Source organism: Salvelinus sp. IW2-2015, linkage group LG19 (assembly GCF_002910315.2).
Source record: "Salvelinus sp. IW2-2015 linkage group LG19, ASM291031v2, whole genome shotgun sequence".
In the NCBI taxonomy this organism is placed as follows: domain Eukaryota; kingdom Metazoa; phylum Chordata; class Actinopteri; order Salmoniformes; family Salmonidae; genus Salvelinus; species Salvelinus sp. IW2-2015.
Genome location: NC_036859.1, coordinates 9,775,443 through 9,792,920, shown reverse-complemented (window position 1 = coordinate 9,792,920; position 17,478 = coordinate 9,775,443). Strand labels below are relative to the sequence as shown.

The 17,478-nt window shown below is 46.2% G+C and overlaps 1 protein-coding gene and 1 long non-coding RNA gene across 5 annotated transcripts; one reads left to right on the top strand and one right to left on the bottom strand.

The window, feature by feature from the left end:
• Positions 1 to 471: 471 nt before the first annotated feature.
• LOC111979300 (apoptotic chromatin condensation inducer in the nucleus) lies at positions 472 to 4,040 on the bottom strand. The gene is made up of 5 exons (XM_024009757.3): positions 3,903 to 4,040; positions 2,921 to 2,986; positions 2,661 to 2,772; positions 2,410 to 2,471; positions 472 to 2,069 (listed from the first exon to the last, which is right to left on the bottom strand). The coding sequence occupies exons 1-5, from the start codon at positions 4,038 to 4,040 to the stop codon at positions 852 to 854; spliced, it is 1,596 nt and encodes a 531-aa protein (XP_023865525.1). The 3' UTR covers positions 472 to 851.
• On the top strand, positions 3,558 to 17,211 carry LOC111979334 (uncharacterized). Of its 4 annotated transcripts, none has more exons than XR_002879320.2 (5): positions 3,558 to 3,768; positions 3,947 to 4,106; positions 12,016 to 12,119; positions 12,316 to 13,777; positions 17,157 to 17,211. It is a non-coding gene; the product is annotated as an uncharacterized lncRNA (long non-coding RNA). The 4 variants fall into 4 exon arrangements; XR_011481642.1 differs by lacking the exon at positions 17,157 to 17,211 and adding an exon at positions 5,760 to 5,926 and having other exon boundaries at positions 3,560 to 3,768; positions 12,316 to 16,323; XR_011481641.1 differs by lacking the exon at positions 17,157 to 17,211 and having other exon boundaries at positions 3,567 to 3,754; positions 12,316 to 16,323.
• The last annotated feature ends 267 nt before the right edge of the window (positions 17,212 to 17,478 follow it).

Sequence of the window (17,478 nt, the reverse complement as noted above, 5' to 3'; positions counted from 1 at the left end):
GCTCCAGCGCGGCCTGCCTCTACGCTCCAGCGCGGCCTGCCTCTCTAGCTCCAGCGCGGGCCTCCTCTCTAGCTCCAGCGCGGCCTGCCTCTCTAGCTCCAGCGCGGCCTGCCTTCTAGCTCCAGCGCGGCTGCCTCTCTAGCTCCAGCGCGGTCTCCTCTCAGCTCCAGCGCTTTCTGCCTCTCTAGCTCCAGCCCCCCTCCCCCCCTAGCGCTTTCTGCCTCTCTAGCTCCAGCGCTTTCTGCCTCTCTAGCTCCAGCGCTTTCTGCCTCTCTAGCTCCAGCGCTTTCTGCTCTCTAGCTCCAGCGCTTTCTGCCTCTCTAGCTCAGCGCTTTCTGCCTCTCTAAGCTCCAGCGGCTTTCTGCCCTCTACTCCAGCGCTTTCTGCCTCTCTAGCTCCAGCGCTTTCTTGCCTCTCTAGCTCCCAGCGCTGCTGCCTTCTCTAGCTCCAGCGCTTTCTGCCTCTCCTCCTGTTCCCGCTTCAAAGCTTTCTGCCTCACTAGCTCCAAAGCTTTCTCCTTCTCAACTCGCTCTTGCTCCAAAGCCTTTTCCCTCTCTATACGCTCCATCTCCAATGCTTTCTCCCTCTCCAACTGTTCTCGCTCCAAGGCTCTCTCTCTTTCCTGTCTCTCTCGCTCCAAGGCTTTCTCCCTCTCCACCCTTTCTTGCTCCAACACTCTCGCTGTCTCCACCCTTTTTTGTTCAAGAACTTGCTCCCGCTCAAGAGCCCTTTCCCTCTCCTCCCGCTCAAAAGCTTTAGCTCTTTCCCTCTCCTCTCTCTCTTGCTGCAAAGCTTGCTCTCGTTCCATGGCTCTCTGCCTTTCTAACTCCACAGCCTTCTCTTTCTCAAGCTCAAGGGCCCTCTCTCTTGCCACAGACTTCTCTCTCTTCTGCCAAAGCTTTCTCTCTTTCCTCCCGCTCTTGTTCAAGATCTTGCGCCCTCTCTCGCTCCAAAGCTCTTTCCCTCTCCTTCCTTTCTGCCTCCAAGGCTTTCTCCCTCTCTCGCTCCAAAGCTCTTTCCCTCTCTTGCTCCATGGCACGCTGTTGCTCAAATATTCTCTGTCTTTCCAGCTCCACGGCTCTAAGTCTCTCTTGCTCAAGGGCCTTTTCTCTTTCGCTCTCTGCCTGCAGCTCCCTTTCCTTGTTTTCTTGTTGCCATGCAGAATCTCTCTCTTCCATTATAGTGGGCCTAAGCACACTCACAGGAACTTGACTGTGGGATAGATGGCCTCCAAGGACACCCTGGTTGGTAACTGGAATCAGACTGGGGAAGGGCAAACTGGCTGCAGCATTGGCTGTGTGGGTGATGGCAGACACTGTGCCCTCTTGAGGACCTCTACCAGGAAATATTGTTGCAGTTGCAGCATTGTTGTCCTGCCTTTCTGCCTCCCCACGTCCATGCCACCCAACTCCAGAGAAAGCGCCTTCTGATGCCATCTTGCGTGCCAGCAGGGTCAGTGGGCCAGGCTTGCGCTCTGCGTTGCTTTGTGGTTCTGGACTGCTACTACGACTGCCACTGCTAGAGGAGCCAGAGCTGGAGGTACTGGAAGTTCGCTGCCTAGCCGGGAGCTCACCTGGACTAGGGGGGCTTTGTTTAGGGGTATCAGGCAGTGGGAATGATAACTCTGGGGGAGGGGAGGGAGGAGGGGTAGGCTGTCGAAGCTGCGGAGACAACAGGGGGGGGATGTGCTGTGGGGGTTGGCGGGATCCTTCAGACCTCTCTCTTGCTAGCTGGCCTCTTGGTAGCTCTCCTAGATTCCTCCTCCTGGCACCGCTATCCCAGTCCTCATCCTCGCCATCCTCGTCACCTCCGTCGCTGTCATCATCGCTATCTGCTGGGACTTGGCTAGAGGTTGGGACTCTCTCCGGGCGCTGCTCACCATCAGCTACACACACAGACAGAGAGGCAACGGCAGCAGGGGCAGAGGTAGGCGAGGTAGAGGCAGGTGGACCAGACACATGGCCGTCTTTGGCCCTGTGTCCCTCTCCCTCGCTTGCGGGGCCTGCTAGTCCCTCTCCCTCGGAGGGGCCAAGTGGCTTGTGCTGGTCAACCAACACGGGTACATCATCCTGATGAGGATGGAAAGGGAGATGAGATTGAGTTTGTTGCAGGACTATGCCAGAGTCCCTCCCATACGTGCAATTGTTCAGGCATACATTAAACTGCATGCAAGATTGTGTTAATCATGCAAGATTCTCAGACATGCAAGCTTCTCTCAAACATGCAAGTTGCACAACAGGGGTGTATTCATTACACAGATTCTGTTTGCAAAAGGAATGAAAACAGGGAGGGACCTAGATGAATTTGCCCATTAGAAACTCTTGTTTTAGTTACAAAATGTAATGTAAAGGGAAAAATGATTACGCCCCTGTTAAACAGAAAGAATACAGCAATTAGTCTGCAACTAACCTGGTCTGGGGCAGCACAGGCAGAGCTGTTATTGCCCTGTGAGTGGTCCTCTTGGTCTGTATCTGGAAAAACGGAAAAACATAGTAGTGAAATGTAATGAGACAAAGTACCCTGAGCAGGAGATGAGTAGCTGACCTGATTTGATTTATAAAGGAACCGTGCTCAGTACAGGCATAGAACTGACATGTAAACTACCCAGGCTTAAACCCCAAGCCAATACGTAAACGTGAGGGAGTAAACTGCCAACTTACCATCATCTTCGACTGCTTCCCGGGCCTCTTTCTCAAGACGCTGCCTCAAGAGCTCCTGCTGTTTTGCCAGATACTGCTTAATGAAGCTATTCTGGCTCATCTCTTCACCAATCTGAAATAATCAGACAGACCATAAGAATTAAAATCCTTGCCCATAACCATCATATTGAAGTAGTAATTAGAGAAACTGACAAATATCGACACAAGGAGCTGATTGAATTGTTATGGTTCATGCAACGTCTTCATACAGTAACTCTTACCTGGGAGTTTGGCTGCAGTCCTATGTGATGGTGTGAGGTTCTCTGGAGGTTCTCCAGCATGAGAGCCTGTCACAAACATAATACATGATCACACACACAAAACAGTAAACAAACTTTCACACACGAAATTATTAATTGTTGTATGTTGCATCTGATAATCATGTTAAGCTAGTTACATGATGGGCTCATTAGAAAACATTCACACTAAGAGGGCAGACAACCACACCGAAGTTATTCCTTTAACAAATTCAATATCAAATATTCGTAGTAGCAGAAACATATACTGTCCGATATCGACTAAATACAAATAATTGTAACGTTATTTATTTTCAACTGAGAGGTAGCTAGTTAGCTATATTGATTAAACTAGATTTGAAAACGACAATGGTTGCTAGCTAGCTGTTGCATCTCAAGCTGCTTGCAATTCACTTGGATTGCTAACATTACATCTTCTAATTATACAAAGAAGGAATCATTTCTCGAAGATCCGGGCACCAGAACGTTTAGATTACTTTAATTAATCCATGAATTCCTTCATTCATTATTTTGTTTACTACGCCTCCCAAAGCTTGCAGTAGATAGCAAGCTACTTTACAGGCGCGTCCACGTTGTATAACCTCCCCCCAACTCGTGCACACCAACAAAGCGCGGACCGTGCAGCCGCAGACGACAAAACTACCAGTAGCTAGCAGCTAACGTTAGCTACCAGCCGTGTCTCACATAAACAACAAACGTCCATTTAAACTTTGGTTAACAACTTATTCAACAAACAAGCCATTTCAAATGGTAGAACATAGCACAAAGCTTCCAACGACGACAAAACATTATCAGAAAGTAAACAGCACACAGTAATTATTTTTATTTTATTTTTTAAACTAGGCAAGCACTCCGGCCTGCAAGGCAAGCATCGGCCAGTCTCTAGCAACACCGAGGTTTAGCCACTGCAGGTTACAAACGACCTCAAATTCTTAACAAAACTCACCCCTTTGAGCCTCTTAATGAGAGCATTTTTCTGTCCGCTTTTAGGAAGCCCCCGCTCCTCCAAAGCAGCTTTCAAATCCGCCACCCGTAGAGATTGTAGCGGCCTCCCGTCCAGTGTAACGTCTTCGAGGTCCGCCATTTTCCCTTTCCTCACTAATTCGCTTCAGCAACGCCTTCCTTCAACCAACGTCTGAGTAGTCAAAGTGTAAATATAATTTTATTATTACATATTGTTTGATTTTATTCATACATTCGATGGTGGAGTGTTATCCATACACGCTATTCACTATGAATTTGCATTAATAAGATACCTAAACATTATTTGGAAAATGTCATTTCCTAGATTATAATTTTATTTGTACCAACAGGAGGCACTCTTTCACGTGTCAAAATCATCTCTGTTGAATCATGTCAGAGTGCAAAATGTCTTGGTGCAGCATCAGTTGTAACAACTGTCGTTGTTCTTTGACAAATCTTTAGCGGTCAAGTCTTGCTCGACTGGGGGTGCTGTCCTGGGGGTGTCCTAGCCAGAGCCCTTTGCCAGCCCTGTTYCTTATTAGGCTATAACACAACCATGATTTTCCACATCTCTAAGGTCCCATAAATGAAATGGATGGTTATGTAAAAATGTTTTACTGCAAAAGTGGTTAAATTGATACGTATTGTGACACACTCCCTAAAATCAAACAGTGCACAATAATGCCTGGCTGTAGGTGGGGGTGGGCCAATCTCATGTAACCCAATATTGCAAGATATTGCTAAAATTTGGAATACAAGTAGACAATTGTCTGCCTACATACAAATCACATTTTATTGGTCACATGCGCCGGATACAACAGGTGTAGACTTTACAGTGAAATGCTTACTTACGAGTCCATTTCGAACAATCTAGAGTTAAAAAGTAAGACAAATATTTGCTAAATATAAAAGGAAAAAGTAACACAATAAAAACAATAACGATGCCAGTGGTGGAAAAGGTACCCAATTGTCATACTTGAGTAAAAGTAAAGATACCTTCATAGAAAATAACTCAAGTAAAAGTGAAAGTCACCCATTTCTTTTTTTAAACTAGGCAAGTCAGTTAAGAACAAATTCTTATTTACAATGACGGCCTGCCCCAGCCAAACCCTCCCCTAACCTGGACGGCGCTGGGCCAATTGTGCCGCGCTAAAATACTACTTGAGTAAAAGTATTTGGTTTTAAATATACATAAGTATCAAAAATAAATGTAATTTCTAAAATATACTTAACTATCAAAAGTAAAAGTAGAACTAATTTCAAATTCCTTATATAAATCTTTTTAGGGATAGGGGGCAGCATTTTCACTTTTGGATGAATAGCGTGCCCAAACTGAACTGCCTCCTACTCTGTCCCAGATGCTAATATATGCATATTATTATTAGTATTGGATAGAAAACACTCTGAAGTTTCTAAAACTGTTTGAATGATGTCTGTGAGTATAACAGAACTCATATGGCAGACAAAAACCTGAGAAGAAATCCAAACAGGAAGTGAGAAATCGATTTTCAAAACGGTGCCTATTGAAATCCCTGTTAGTTATGGATGTGCATGCACCTTCCTTAGGGCTTCCACTAAATGTCACCGTCTTTAGATACTGTGTTTAGGATTCTACTATAAAAGGAGGGGCTCATAGAGATATTTTAGTGAGTGGTCTGGCCAGAGAGCCTCGCGTCTCATGATGCGTGGTCACGAGAGAGTATGCTCTCGTTCCAATGCTTTTCTTCAGACAATGAAATCTCCGGTTGGAACCTTATGATGATTAATGTTAAAAACATCATAAATATGAATTGCATACATCATTTGACTTGTTTCTACGACCTGTAACGGAACTTTTTAGTTTTTGTCTGGAGGAAGTGCTCGTGCCTCATGAAGATTGATTACTGGGCTGAACATGCTAACAACAAGTGGCTAAATGATGGGCTTTATGGAACTTTATGGAACAAATCAGTCATTTATTTGTCGAACTGGATTCCTGGGAGTGCCTTCTGATGAAGATCATCAAAGGTAAGTTAAAAATGTTATAGTGTTTTTCGTAGTTCGGTTGACGCCAAAATTGCGGCTATTTCTTTGGCTGTTTTGGGTTTGAGCGCCGTTTCTCAGATTATTATTTTTCCGTAAGAGTCCTTCTTTGAAATCTGACACAGCGGTTGCATAGAGGATAAGTCTATCTTTAATTCTGTGAATAACACTTGCATCTTTATAAATGTTATTCATGAGTATTTCTGCAAAATCACCGGATGTTTTGGAAATCAAAACATTACTGCACGTAACGTGCCAATGTAAACATGAGATTTTTGGATATAAATATGCACATTATCGAACAAAACATACTGCTTCTTGTGTAACATGTCGCTATGAGTGTCATCTGATGAAGACTCAAAGGTTAGTGATTCAGTTTTTATCTATATTTCTGTTTTTTGTGCACTCTATCTTTGCTCTGAAAAAATGGCTGTGTGTTTTTGTGACTTGGCTCTGACCTAACATAATCACTATGTTGTGCTTCGCTGCTAAATATTTTGAAATCGGACACCATGGTAGCATTTAACAAGATGATAAACTTTCGTTTGCTGGTATTGGGAGCTTGGTTAATGGTGTTTAAGTTCAATATTTCAAAAAACAATCAATTTTTGAATTTGGTGCGCTTGCCTTTTCAGGCGAATGTTGTCGGTGTTCCGCTAACCCCTGCCACCAGAAGAGATAAGGCAATCAGACAGCAATCATTTTTTTTTTTTTTTTAGATAGCAGGCGTTATGCCTCCAACACTCAGACATAATTTACAAACAGACCTCCATGTGTTTGCCACACAGAGGCAGTAGGGTATGACCAGGATTGTCTTCTCTGATAAGTGTGTTGAATTAGCGACCATTTTCGCTGCCTGTAAAATTCAAATATAACGAGTACTTTTTGGGGGTCAGGCAAATGTTTTTACCGTAAGAAAGTTACCAATTTCATTTTAGGAATGTGAGTCAAATCAAAATAAAGATCAATAGCTTATTTGGTCACATGCGCGGGAATGCAATCAATGTAGACTTTACCGGTGTAATGCTCTTACAGAGCCCCATTAACGCAACAGTGCAGTTTCATGGTCAACGATCGGTTGGAGGAGAGACGGAGCCAAAACGGCAGCATGAGCGAAGATAAGCCATCTTCTTTTAATATTAAAAGAACGAAGAGATGTGAACGATGACAACGAAAAACACTATTACAAACAAACAAAAACAACAACATGACTCGTGAAGTCTAAATAACGCCAGTGCCCAGACAAGCAACAAACGTTTAAACAAGCAACTACCCCACAAAAGCCTACTGCCTATGGCTACCTAAATATGGCTCCCAATCAAGACCAAATGAATGACAGCTGTCTCTGATTGAGACCCCAACTCTAGGCAGCCATAGACATACTAGACACTAACAATACTCTTATCCCATACACATACAACACCCATAGACTAAACCAAAACCACACACAACATACAATGCCACGCCCAACTCACGCCCTGACAACTAACCATAATTCAAAATAACATAAAAATAGGTCCAGGAACGTGACATAACCCCCCCTCACAGAGGTGCGTACTCCGTAACGCATCACCAAAAAGTCTAGGCGAGGGTTCTGGGTGGTGCATGTGTCCACGGTGGTGGCTCCGGCTCTGGGACGCTGTACCCCACACCACCAATAGTCATCGTCGACTCCGCATTACGTATCCACCCCCCAATGACCACCCTCCAAACTAATACCCACCTAACTGAAGGGGCAGCATCGGGATAAGGGGCAGCACCGCGGATAAGGGGCAACACCGGATGAGGACGGCAGCTCCGGGCTGAACGGCGGCTCAGCTCCGGGCTGCGAGGGACGCGCTTGGGACGGCAGCATCCGGGCTGAGGGACGGCAGCTCCGCGGCTGCGGGACGGAAGCTCCGGGGCGTGGAGGGACGGCAGGCTCCGGGCTGAGGGACCGGCAGATCCTGGCTGGCTGGCGGATCCTGGCTGGCTGGCTCTGGCTGGTCATGGCTGGCTGACGCTCTGGCTGGTCATGGCTGGTGAGCATTCTGGACTGGTCATGGCTGGCTGACGGCTCTGCTGGTCATGGCTGGCTGACGGCTCTGGCTGGTCAGGTGGCTGACGGCTCTGGCTGGTCATGGCTGATGCTGACGGCTCTAGCTGGTCATGGCTCGCTGACGGCTCTGGCTGGTCATGGCTCGCTGACGGCTCTGGCTGTGCATGGCTCGCGGAAGGCTCTGGCTGGTCATGGCTCGCGGAAGGCTCTGGCTGATCTCGGTCTGGCGGCAAGGCTCTGGCTGATCCGGTCTGGCGGGAAGGCTCTGGCTGATCCGGTCTGGCGGAAGGCTCTGGCTGATCCGGTCTGGCGGAAGGCTCTAGCGGCTAATGTGTGGCGGACGCTCTAGCGGCTCCTGTCTGGCGGAACGGCTCTGTAGGCTCATGGCAGAACGGGCGGCTTTGCAGGCTCATGGCAGACGGGCAGCTTCAGACGCGTAGGGCAGAACGGGCAGTTCAGACGCCGCTGGGCAGACGGGCAGTTCAGGCGCCGCTGGGCAGACGGGCAGTTCAGCGCCGCTGGCAGACGGCAGTTCAGGCGCGCTGGGCAGACGGCAGTTCAGGCGCCGCTGGGCAGACGGCAGTTCCGGCGCCGCTGGGCAGACGGGCAGTTCAGACGCCGCTGGGCAGACGGCAGACTCTGGCCGGCTGAGACGCACTGTAGGCCTGTGCGTGTGCGTGGTACCGGAACTGGAGGTACCGGCTAAGGACACGCACCTTCAGCTAGTGCGGGAACAACAACAGGGCACACTGGACTCTTCGTGGCGCACTCTAGGCCTGGTGCGTGACCGACGGAACTAGAGGTACCGGCTGAGGGCACGCACCTCAGGGCGAGTGCGGGGAGAAGGAACAGTGCGTACAGGGTCTGGAGACGCACAGGAGGCTTGGTGCGTGGTGTAGGGCACTGGTGGTACTGAGCTGGGGTGGGAAGGTGGCGCCGGATATACCGGACCGTGAAGGGGACACGTGCTCTTGAGCACGAGCCTCCCCAACCTTACCAGGTTGAATGGTCCCCGTAGCCCTGCCAGTGGCGGCGAGGTGGAATAGCCCGCACTGGGCTATGCAGGCGAACCGGGGACACCACCTGTAAGGCTGGTGCCATGTACACCCCGAGAAGACGTACTGGAGGACACGTTGGCCGGCTTCATGCATCCGGCTCGATGCCCAACCTAGCCCTCCAGTGCGGCAAGGTGGAATAGCCCCACTGGGCTAAGCACGCGTACTGGGACACCGTGCGCTTTACCGCATAAACACGGTGTCTGACCAGTACGACGCCTCTCACTCCACGGCAAGCCCGGGAGTTGGCTCAGGTATCCAACCCGGCTTCGCCACACTCCCCTTTAGCCCCCCCCAAGAAATTTTGGGTGAGCCTCTCGGGCTTCCAGCCTCTCTTACGGTCTGCCTCCTCATACCAGCGCTCCTGGGCTGTGGCTGCCTTCTTCTCCTCCCTCAAGCGGCGATTCACACCAACCTTAGCCCAGGGTCCTTCTCCATTGAAAATTTGCTCCAACTCCATTCCTCTTCTCTCCATTGCTTTAGTTCCTTCCCTCCTTCCTCAATCCGCTTGGTCCTGTTGTGGTGGGTAGTTCTGTCACGATCGTGTGGAGGAGACGGACGCAAGAACGCATGAAGAAAATAAGCCATCTTCTTTTAATTAAACGAACGAAGATGAACATGAAACGAAAAACACTATTACAAACAACACAAACAAAACAATGATCGTGAAGCTAAATAACGCAAGTGCCCAAACAAGCAACAAACGTTAAACAAGACAACTACCCACAAAAGCCTACTGCCTATGGGCTACCTTAAATATGGCTCCCAATCAGAGACAAATGAATGACAGCTGTCTCTGATTGAGACCCAATCTAGGCAGCCATAGGACATAACTAGACAACCTAACAATACTCTATCCCATACACATACAACACCCATAGACTAACCAAAACACACACAACATACAATGCCCACCCCAACTCACGCCCTGACCAACTAACCATAATCAAAATAACATAAAAATAGGTCAGGAACGTGACAGTTCAAGAAGAGTTAAGAAAACATTTACCAAGTAGACTAAAATAAAAAGTAAGAATAAAAAGAAACACAATAAGAATAACAATAACGAGGCTATATACAAGGGTCACCAGTACCGGGTTAGTGTGCGGGGGTACAGGTTAGTCGAGTTAATTTGTACATGTAAGTGGGGGTGAAGTTCAACACCATAGTGCCCACGAATCTCATCACTAAGCTAAGAACTCTGGGACTAAACACCTCCCTCTGCAACTGGATCGTGGAATTCCTGACGGGCCGCCCCCCAGGTGGCAAGAGTAGGCAACAACACGTCTGCCCCGCTGATCCTTAACACTGGGGCCCCCTTGGATATCCCAAGAGACATGCTATTCAGCTGCCCATGATTGTTTGATCTTACACTCTTAGAAAAAAAGGTGGCATCTAGAACCTAAAAGGGTTCATCGGCTGTCCCCATAGGATAACCCTTTGAAGAACCCTTTTGGGTTCCATGTAGAACCTTTTCCACAGATGGTTCTACCTGGAATCAAAAAGGGATCTCTGGGGACAGCCGAATAACYMTTTTTTTTCTTTTCTAAGAGTAGTATAAGTAAACTCATTAAAAAAAGAAACGTCACTTTTTCAGGACCGTGTCTTTAAACTTCACAGATCTTTATTGTTAAGGGTTTAACACTGTTTCCCATGCTTGTTCAATGAACCATAAACAATTAATGAACATGCACCTGTGGAACGGTCGTTAAGACACTAACAGCTTACGAGACGGTAGGCAATTAAGGTCAGTTATGAAAATTTAGAACACTAAAGAGGCCTTTCTATTGACTCTGAAAAACACCAAAAGAAAGATGCCCAGGGTCCCTGCTCATCTGCGTGAACGTGCCTTAGGCATGCTGCAAGGAGGCATGAGATGTGGCCAGGGCAATAAATTGCGATGTCCGTACTGTGAGACGCCTAAGACAGCGCTACAGGGAGACAGGACGGACAGCTGATCGTCCTCGCAGTGGCAGACCACGTGTAACAACACCTGCACAGGATTGGTACATCTGAACATCACACCTGTGGGACAGGTATAGGATGGCAACAACAACTGCCCGAGTTACACCAGGAATGCACAGTTCCTCCATCAGTGCTCAGACTGTCCGCAATAAAGAGAGGCTGGACTGAGGGCTTGTAGGCCTGTTGTAAGGCAGGTCCTCACCAGACATCACCGGCAACAATGTCGCCTATGGGCACAAACCCACCGTCGCCGGAGATGGTCGGATTCACGTTTATCGTCGAAGGAATGGGCGTTACACCGAGGCCTGTACTCTGGAGTGGGATCGATTTGGAGGTGGAGGGTYYGTCATGGTCTGGGGCGGTGTGTCACAGCATCATCGGACCTAGCTTGTTATTGCAGGCAATCTCAATGCTGTGTGTTACAGGGAAGATATCCTCCTCCCTCATGTGGTACCCTTCCTGCAGGCTCATCCTGACAGGACCCTCCAGCATGACAATGCCACCAGCCATACTGCTCGTTCTGTGCGTGATTTCCTGCAAGACAGGAATGTCAGTGTTCTGCCATGGCCAGTGACGAGCCCGGATCTCAATCCCATTGAGCATGTCTAGGACCTGTTGGATCGGAGGGTGAGGGCTAGGGACATTCCCTGGGACAAACTCCGTCCGGGACAATGTCTTCAGGATTATGGAGCGGTGTGTTTTATAAAAAGTTGTTTGAATACTACAACATGTATTAGGGAAGATTAAGCAAAACTTTACCATTTAGAGAGGAGTTAAACATTTTCATTATCCAACTACTGTCTAATTTCGATTTCCTGTTTCTTAAAATGTTTCAGATTGATGACCAATGAATTAATGTCCCACTTCAACATGAAGGAGCAGACATGCCTTTGCTACCACTTTTAGTAGATTCTGACTGTTAAAGATATTTTACTGAGCGTTACTGTTATGTTGTCTCCTGCATGCCCACATTATGCCAATTGTTAATTATTAATTTTGATTTTTTATACCTACAGTAAGTGTAATGAAAATCCAGTAAACTCAGGAGGTTGATGTTTTGCGGGCACTCTGGAAAGTCTAGAAATGTGCCCCTGTGAGCCGTGTTGGAGAAGGACGCAAAGTATGTATATGAGCAAGTTGCTATTTGTTAAAGACTAAGCTAAGCTATATAACTGCCACAAAATTCTTCAACTAGTACCATGGAAATACTTTTAGCCAGCTGAGTCCACAAAGTTTCTTCAAGAATGTCCTTTTATAGTTTGCTTATTAAATATCAAATTGATMAAGTTGTAATGCACTGATTCTCTTCACTTCAGATCTGAATCATCACATGACTCTTCGAGAGGGCCACAATGCTCCAGATCGCTTTCTTTGCTCAGAGGTCCTTGATGAGGATCTATGCCATCACACCACTTTTATTAATCATTAATCAAATACAACAATAGGCCTTTATATACTCTCAGTATTTCTATGCATGTAATGTCTGTGGGTGAATTATGAAACAATTAATGTGTGCAGATGTGTGAAAAATTGTGATGTAGATTTGTTTTGGCCATTGCTTGATCTATTTTAAATGTAAGAATATGATGCAGATTAACTTTAGTCAGTAACTATGGAAACAAATAGAAATGTAATGTTTTCCCCAATTTTTTTTCTTCTTCAATATCCAACTTTATCCTCTGCAAAACTTTTACAGTACACTCTTAGAATAAAAGGGGCTATCTAGGACCTAAAAGGGTTATTCGGCTGTCCTCATAGGAGAACCCTTTGAGAACCCTGTTTGGTTCCAGGTAGAACCTTGTTTGGTTCCAGGTAGAACCTTGTTTGGTTCCAGGTAGAACCTTGTTTGGTTCCAGGTAGAACCTTGTTTGGTTCCAGGTAGAACCCTGTTTGGTTCCAGGTAGAACCATGTTTGGTTCCAGGTAGAACCTTGTTTGGTTCCAGGTAGAACCTTGTTTGGTTTCAGGTTGAACCCTTTCGGGTTCTATGTAGGACCGTTTCGGGTTCTATGTAGGACCCTTTCCACAGAGGGTTCTACATGGAAACCAAAAGGGTTCTTTGTCGAACCAAAAAAGGTTCTTCGATACGACAGCTGAAGAACCCTTTTGGAATCCTTTTTTCTAAGAGTGTGGTTAATGAGCTGTAGTCAGGTGGTCATTACCAGGTTATGATGAGGTCTTAACTATGACCAGTAGGCGACATAATACAACACATAATATAGTGGTCAGAATTATGACCAGCTGGTCAGATAGAGGTCACAATTATTACCAAGATAAAGCAAAGCAGTTTGACACATACAACAACACAGTTACACATGGAGTRAAAAAAACATACAGTCAATAATACGGTAGAAAAATAAGTCTGTATACAATGTGRGATAAGGGAGGTAAAGGCAAAAAAAAGGCCATGGTGGCGAAGTAAATACAATATAGCAAGTAAAACACTGTAATGGTAGATTTGTAGTGGAAGAATGTGCAATGTAGAGATAGAAATAATGGGGTGCAAAGGAGCAAAATAAATAAATACAGTAGGGGGAGAGGTAGTTGTTTGGGCTAAATTATAGATGGGCTATGTACAGGTGCAGTAATCTGTAATCTCACTAGYTTTAAGCACAGCTGGTGCTTAAAGCTAGTGAGGGAGATAAGTGTTTCCAGTTTCAGAGATTTTTGTAGTTCGTTCCAGTCATTGGCAGCAGAGAACTGGAAGGAGAGGTGGCCAAAGTAAGAATTGGTTTTGGGGGTGACCCGAGAGATACACCTGCTGGAGCGCGTGCTACAGGTGGGTGCTGCTATGGTGACCAGCGAGCTGAGATAAGGGGGGACTTTACCTAGCAGGGTCTTGTAGATGACCTGGAGCCAGTGGGTTTGGCGACGAGTATGAAGCGAGGGCCAGCCAATGAGAGCGTACAGGTCGCAGTGGTGGGTAGTATATGGGGCTTTGGTGACAAAACGGATGACACTGATAGACTGCATCCAATTTATTGAGTAGGGTATTGGAGGCTATTTTGTAAATGACATCGCCGAAGTCGAGGATCGGTAGGATGGTCAGTTTTACAAGGGTAAGTTTGGCAGCATGCTTTGTTTCGAAATAGGAAGCCAATTCTAGATTTAACTTTGGATTGGAGATGTTTGATGTGAGTCTGGAAGGAGAGTTTACAGTCTAACCAGACACCTAGGTATTTGTAGTTGTCCACATATTCTAGGTCAGAACCATCCAGAGTAGTGATGTTGGACGGGCGGGCAGGTGCAGGCAGCGATCGGTTGAAGAGCATGCATTTAGTTTTACATGTATTTAAGAGCAATTGGAGGCCACGGAAGGAGAGTTGTATGGCATTGAAGCTTGTCTGGAGGGTTAACACAGTGTCCAAAGAAGGGCCAGAAGTACACCGAATGGTGTCATCTGCGTAGAGGTGGATCAGAGACTCACCAGCAGCAAGAGCGACATCATTGATGTATACAGAGAAGAGTCGSTCCAAGAACTGAACCCTGTGGCACCCTCATTGAGACTGCCAGAGGCCCGGACAACAGGCCCTTCGATTTGACACACKGAACTCTATCAGAGAAGTAGTTGGTGAACCAGGCGAGGCAATCATTTGAGAAACCAAGGCTATCGAGTCTGCCGATGTGGATGTGGTGATTGACAGAGTCGAAAACCTTGGCAAGGTCAATGAATACGGCTGCACAGTATTGTTTCTTATCAATGGCGGTTAGGATATCGTTTAGGACCTYGAGCGTGGCTGAGGTGCACCCATGACCAGCTCTGAAACCAGATTGCATAGCGGAGGTATGGTGGGATTCGAAATGTTTGGTAATCTGTTTGTTGACTTGGCTTTCGAAGACCTTAGAAAGGCAGGGTAGGATAGATATAGGTCTGTAGCAGTTTGGGTCAAGAGTGTCCCCCCCCTTTGAAGAGAGGGATGACCGCAGCTGCTTTCCAATCTTTGGGAATCTCAAACGACACAAAAGAGAGGTTGAACAGGCTAGTAATAGGAGTTGCAATAATTTCAGCAGATCATTTTAGAAAGGGTCCAGATTGTCTAGCCCGGCTGATTTGTAGGGGTCCAGATTTTGCAGCTCTTTCAGAACATCAGCTGACTGGATTTGGGAGAAGGAGTAACGGGGAAGGCTTGGGCGAGTTGCTGTGGGGGGCGCAGTGCTGTTGACCGGGGTAGGGGTAGCCAGGTGGAAAGCATGGCCAGCTGTAGAAAAATGCTTATTGAAATTCTCAATTATAGTGGATTTATCGGTGGTGACAGTGTTTCCTGTCCTCAGGGCAGTGGGCAGCTGGGAGGAGGTGTTCTTATTCTCTATATATACAGGGGGTACCGGTACAGAGCCAATGTGTGGGGGTACAGGTTAGTTGAGGTAATTTGTACATGTAGGTAGGGGTAAAGTGACCACGCATTGATAATAAACAGTGAGTAGCAGCAGTTAAAACCAATGTAAMATTTGATTAATTGTTCAGCAGTCTTATGGCCTGGGGCTAGAAGCTGTTAAGGAGCCTTTTGGACCTAGACTTGGCGCTCCGGTACCACTTACCGTGCGGTAGCAGAGAGAACAGTCAATGACTTTGGTGCCTGGGGTCTTTGACAATTTTTTGTACTGGACCGTACGCACTATCATCTGTAGCGCCTTACAGTCAGATGCCGAGCAGTTGCCATACCAGGCGGTGATGCAACCGGGTCAGGATGCTCTCGATGGTGCAGCTGTAGAACTTTTGAGGATCGGGGGACCCATGACAAATCTTTTCAGTCTCCTGAGGGGGAAAAGGTGTTGTCGTGCCCTCTTAACGACTGTCTTAGTGTGCTTGGACCATGATAGTTTGTTGGTGATGTGGACATCAAGGAACTTGAAACTCTCGACCCGCTCCACTACAGCCCTGTCGATGTGAAGCGGGGCTGATCAGGCCTACCACTGTTGTGCAAAGTACAGATGAGACAACCAACATAAAAAATGCATTTTACATTCCAACAGGCAGACCATGAGGAAAAGGTATAATTTGTTCTCAGAACAGGATTCCAATATTTATGTTTATGACACTTCCCCACTACCCCTGGGTGTGTGGTGTGGACATATAACACAAACATAGGCGGAAATCCCAGGGGGGACGGGGGGGACACGACCCCCCCATCCTGGGAAAAATATGATTTGTCCCCCCCAATATATCACTGTAAACATAACTATGTAATTTCAATAATATTAATAATACGCAATGAAAGCACTTGTGCTGATTATAGACACTTAATAGCGCGTTTTTAAGTTTCACAAGATTGCGACCCCCCCGCCCTTTGCCCCACAATGATTTGATCCACTGCCAGTTCTTTAGCTTGCAAGGTAACAGAGGGTTCGTATCTACTCTCCGAAAGGCACTCAGTGTACGTAACTGACGTGAGGTAATCCAGTCAATCGACGCCATAGCAATGTATATTTTTTTAAGGTGCAGGGTTCACACACTAGCTGAATTTGCAGAGCTAGCGCGCAAACTAAAGCAAACATATACAGCTACTTACAAGACTAACTACAATAGATACACTATATTCCATTTAAATGTTAAAGAGCTCGTCAAAGATAGGAAATATTTGACATTCGTAGAGATTAATATTCCAAAAAGATAGCATGCAGCATTGATAAGTAGCTCATCAAGAGTCACACTGAATAAATTAAGAGTATAGCGATAAACCTGAAGAAGTCACAAACTGAACAGAACTACAGTCTCTTATAACAATTGTCTTAAATTATTAAATGGTCTCGTTGCAAAGCAAAAAAAATTGTCGCTAGTGAAATATTTTTTTTTTTCACCTTTAAACCAGGTAACAGATAAAATATAAGCAAAACACCACAGAAACGAATTGGTGCTCGCTAGCTTTGACAAATTCAGCATAGTTGGAGCCTGCCAATATGAAACAAACTAGGTTAAAATTTCAAAACGTTGCAGATGTGTTGTGTAAGATGTGTGTGTGCAGCTAGACCGGTCAGCCAGCAGCCAGCAGGTAGAAAAATGTCAGAAAAAATAAAAAAGAGGACATCAGAGTATTTTTCAGTACAACCAAGACGCAAAGTAAGAACTCTAGTAGCAATATCTCAAAGACCAGTTGATAAAATGTTCATAAGAAAGAAGATGAAATGCTAATGGAAATGTTTCACAATGATGTCATTAGGCAGAGCAGGCAACAGATGGCACACAGACAGCAGAGCTGGGGACAGATATGCAGGACAGACTGGCAGAGACAGGGAGTCTCAGGTAAGTTTGTTGAGTCTTTGTTTGCAACATTATGAAAGGTTCTCAATTTTTTTTATTATGTACTAAAAATGGACAATATTAGATAGACCAATGTACACACACAACCACTCTGCAACTTAAACTGGTGACTGAACCAAGATTTGTTTAAGGCAATGGTATTGCTGTTGTGATTAATTGTGTAGTTTTGGGTACCGGTAGTTAGGAGTACAGCAAACACCTTATTTMTTTTCTAGGAGACA

Bases quoted from the DNA above. Each gene is read 5' to 3' on its own strand.
- LOC111979300 (XM_024009757.3), bottom strand. From the start codon at position 4,040: ATGGCGGACCTCGAAGACGTTACACTGGACGGGAGGCCGCTACAATCT. The intron at 2,472-2,660 runs GTAAGTTGGCAG...CCGTTTTTCCAG, and splicing joins GGAAGCAGTCGAAGATGATG to ATACAGACCAAGAGGACCAC. The intron at 2,070-2,409 runs GTTAGTTGCAGA...CATCCTCATCAG, and splicing joins CCTGTGCTGCCCCAGACCAG to GATGATGTACCCGTGTTGGT.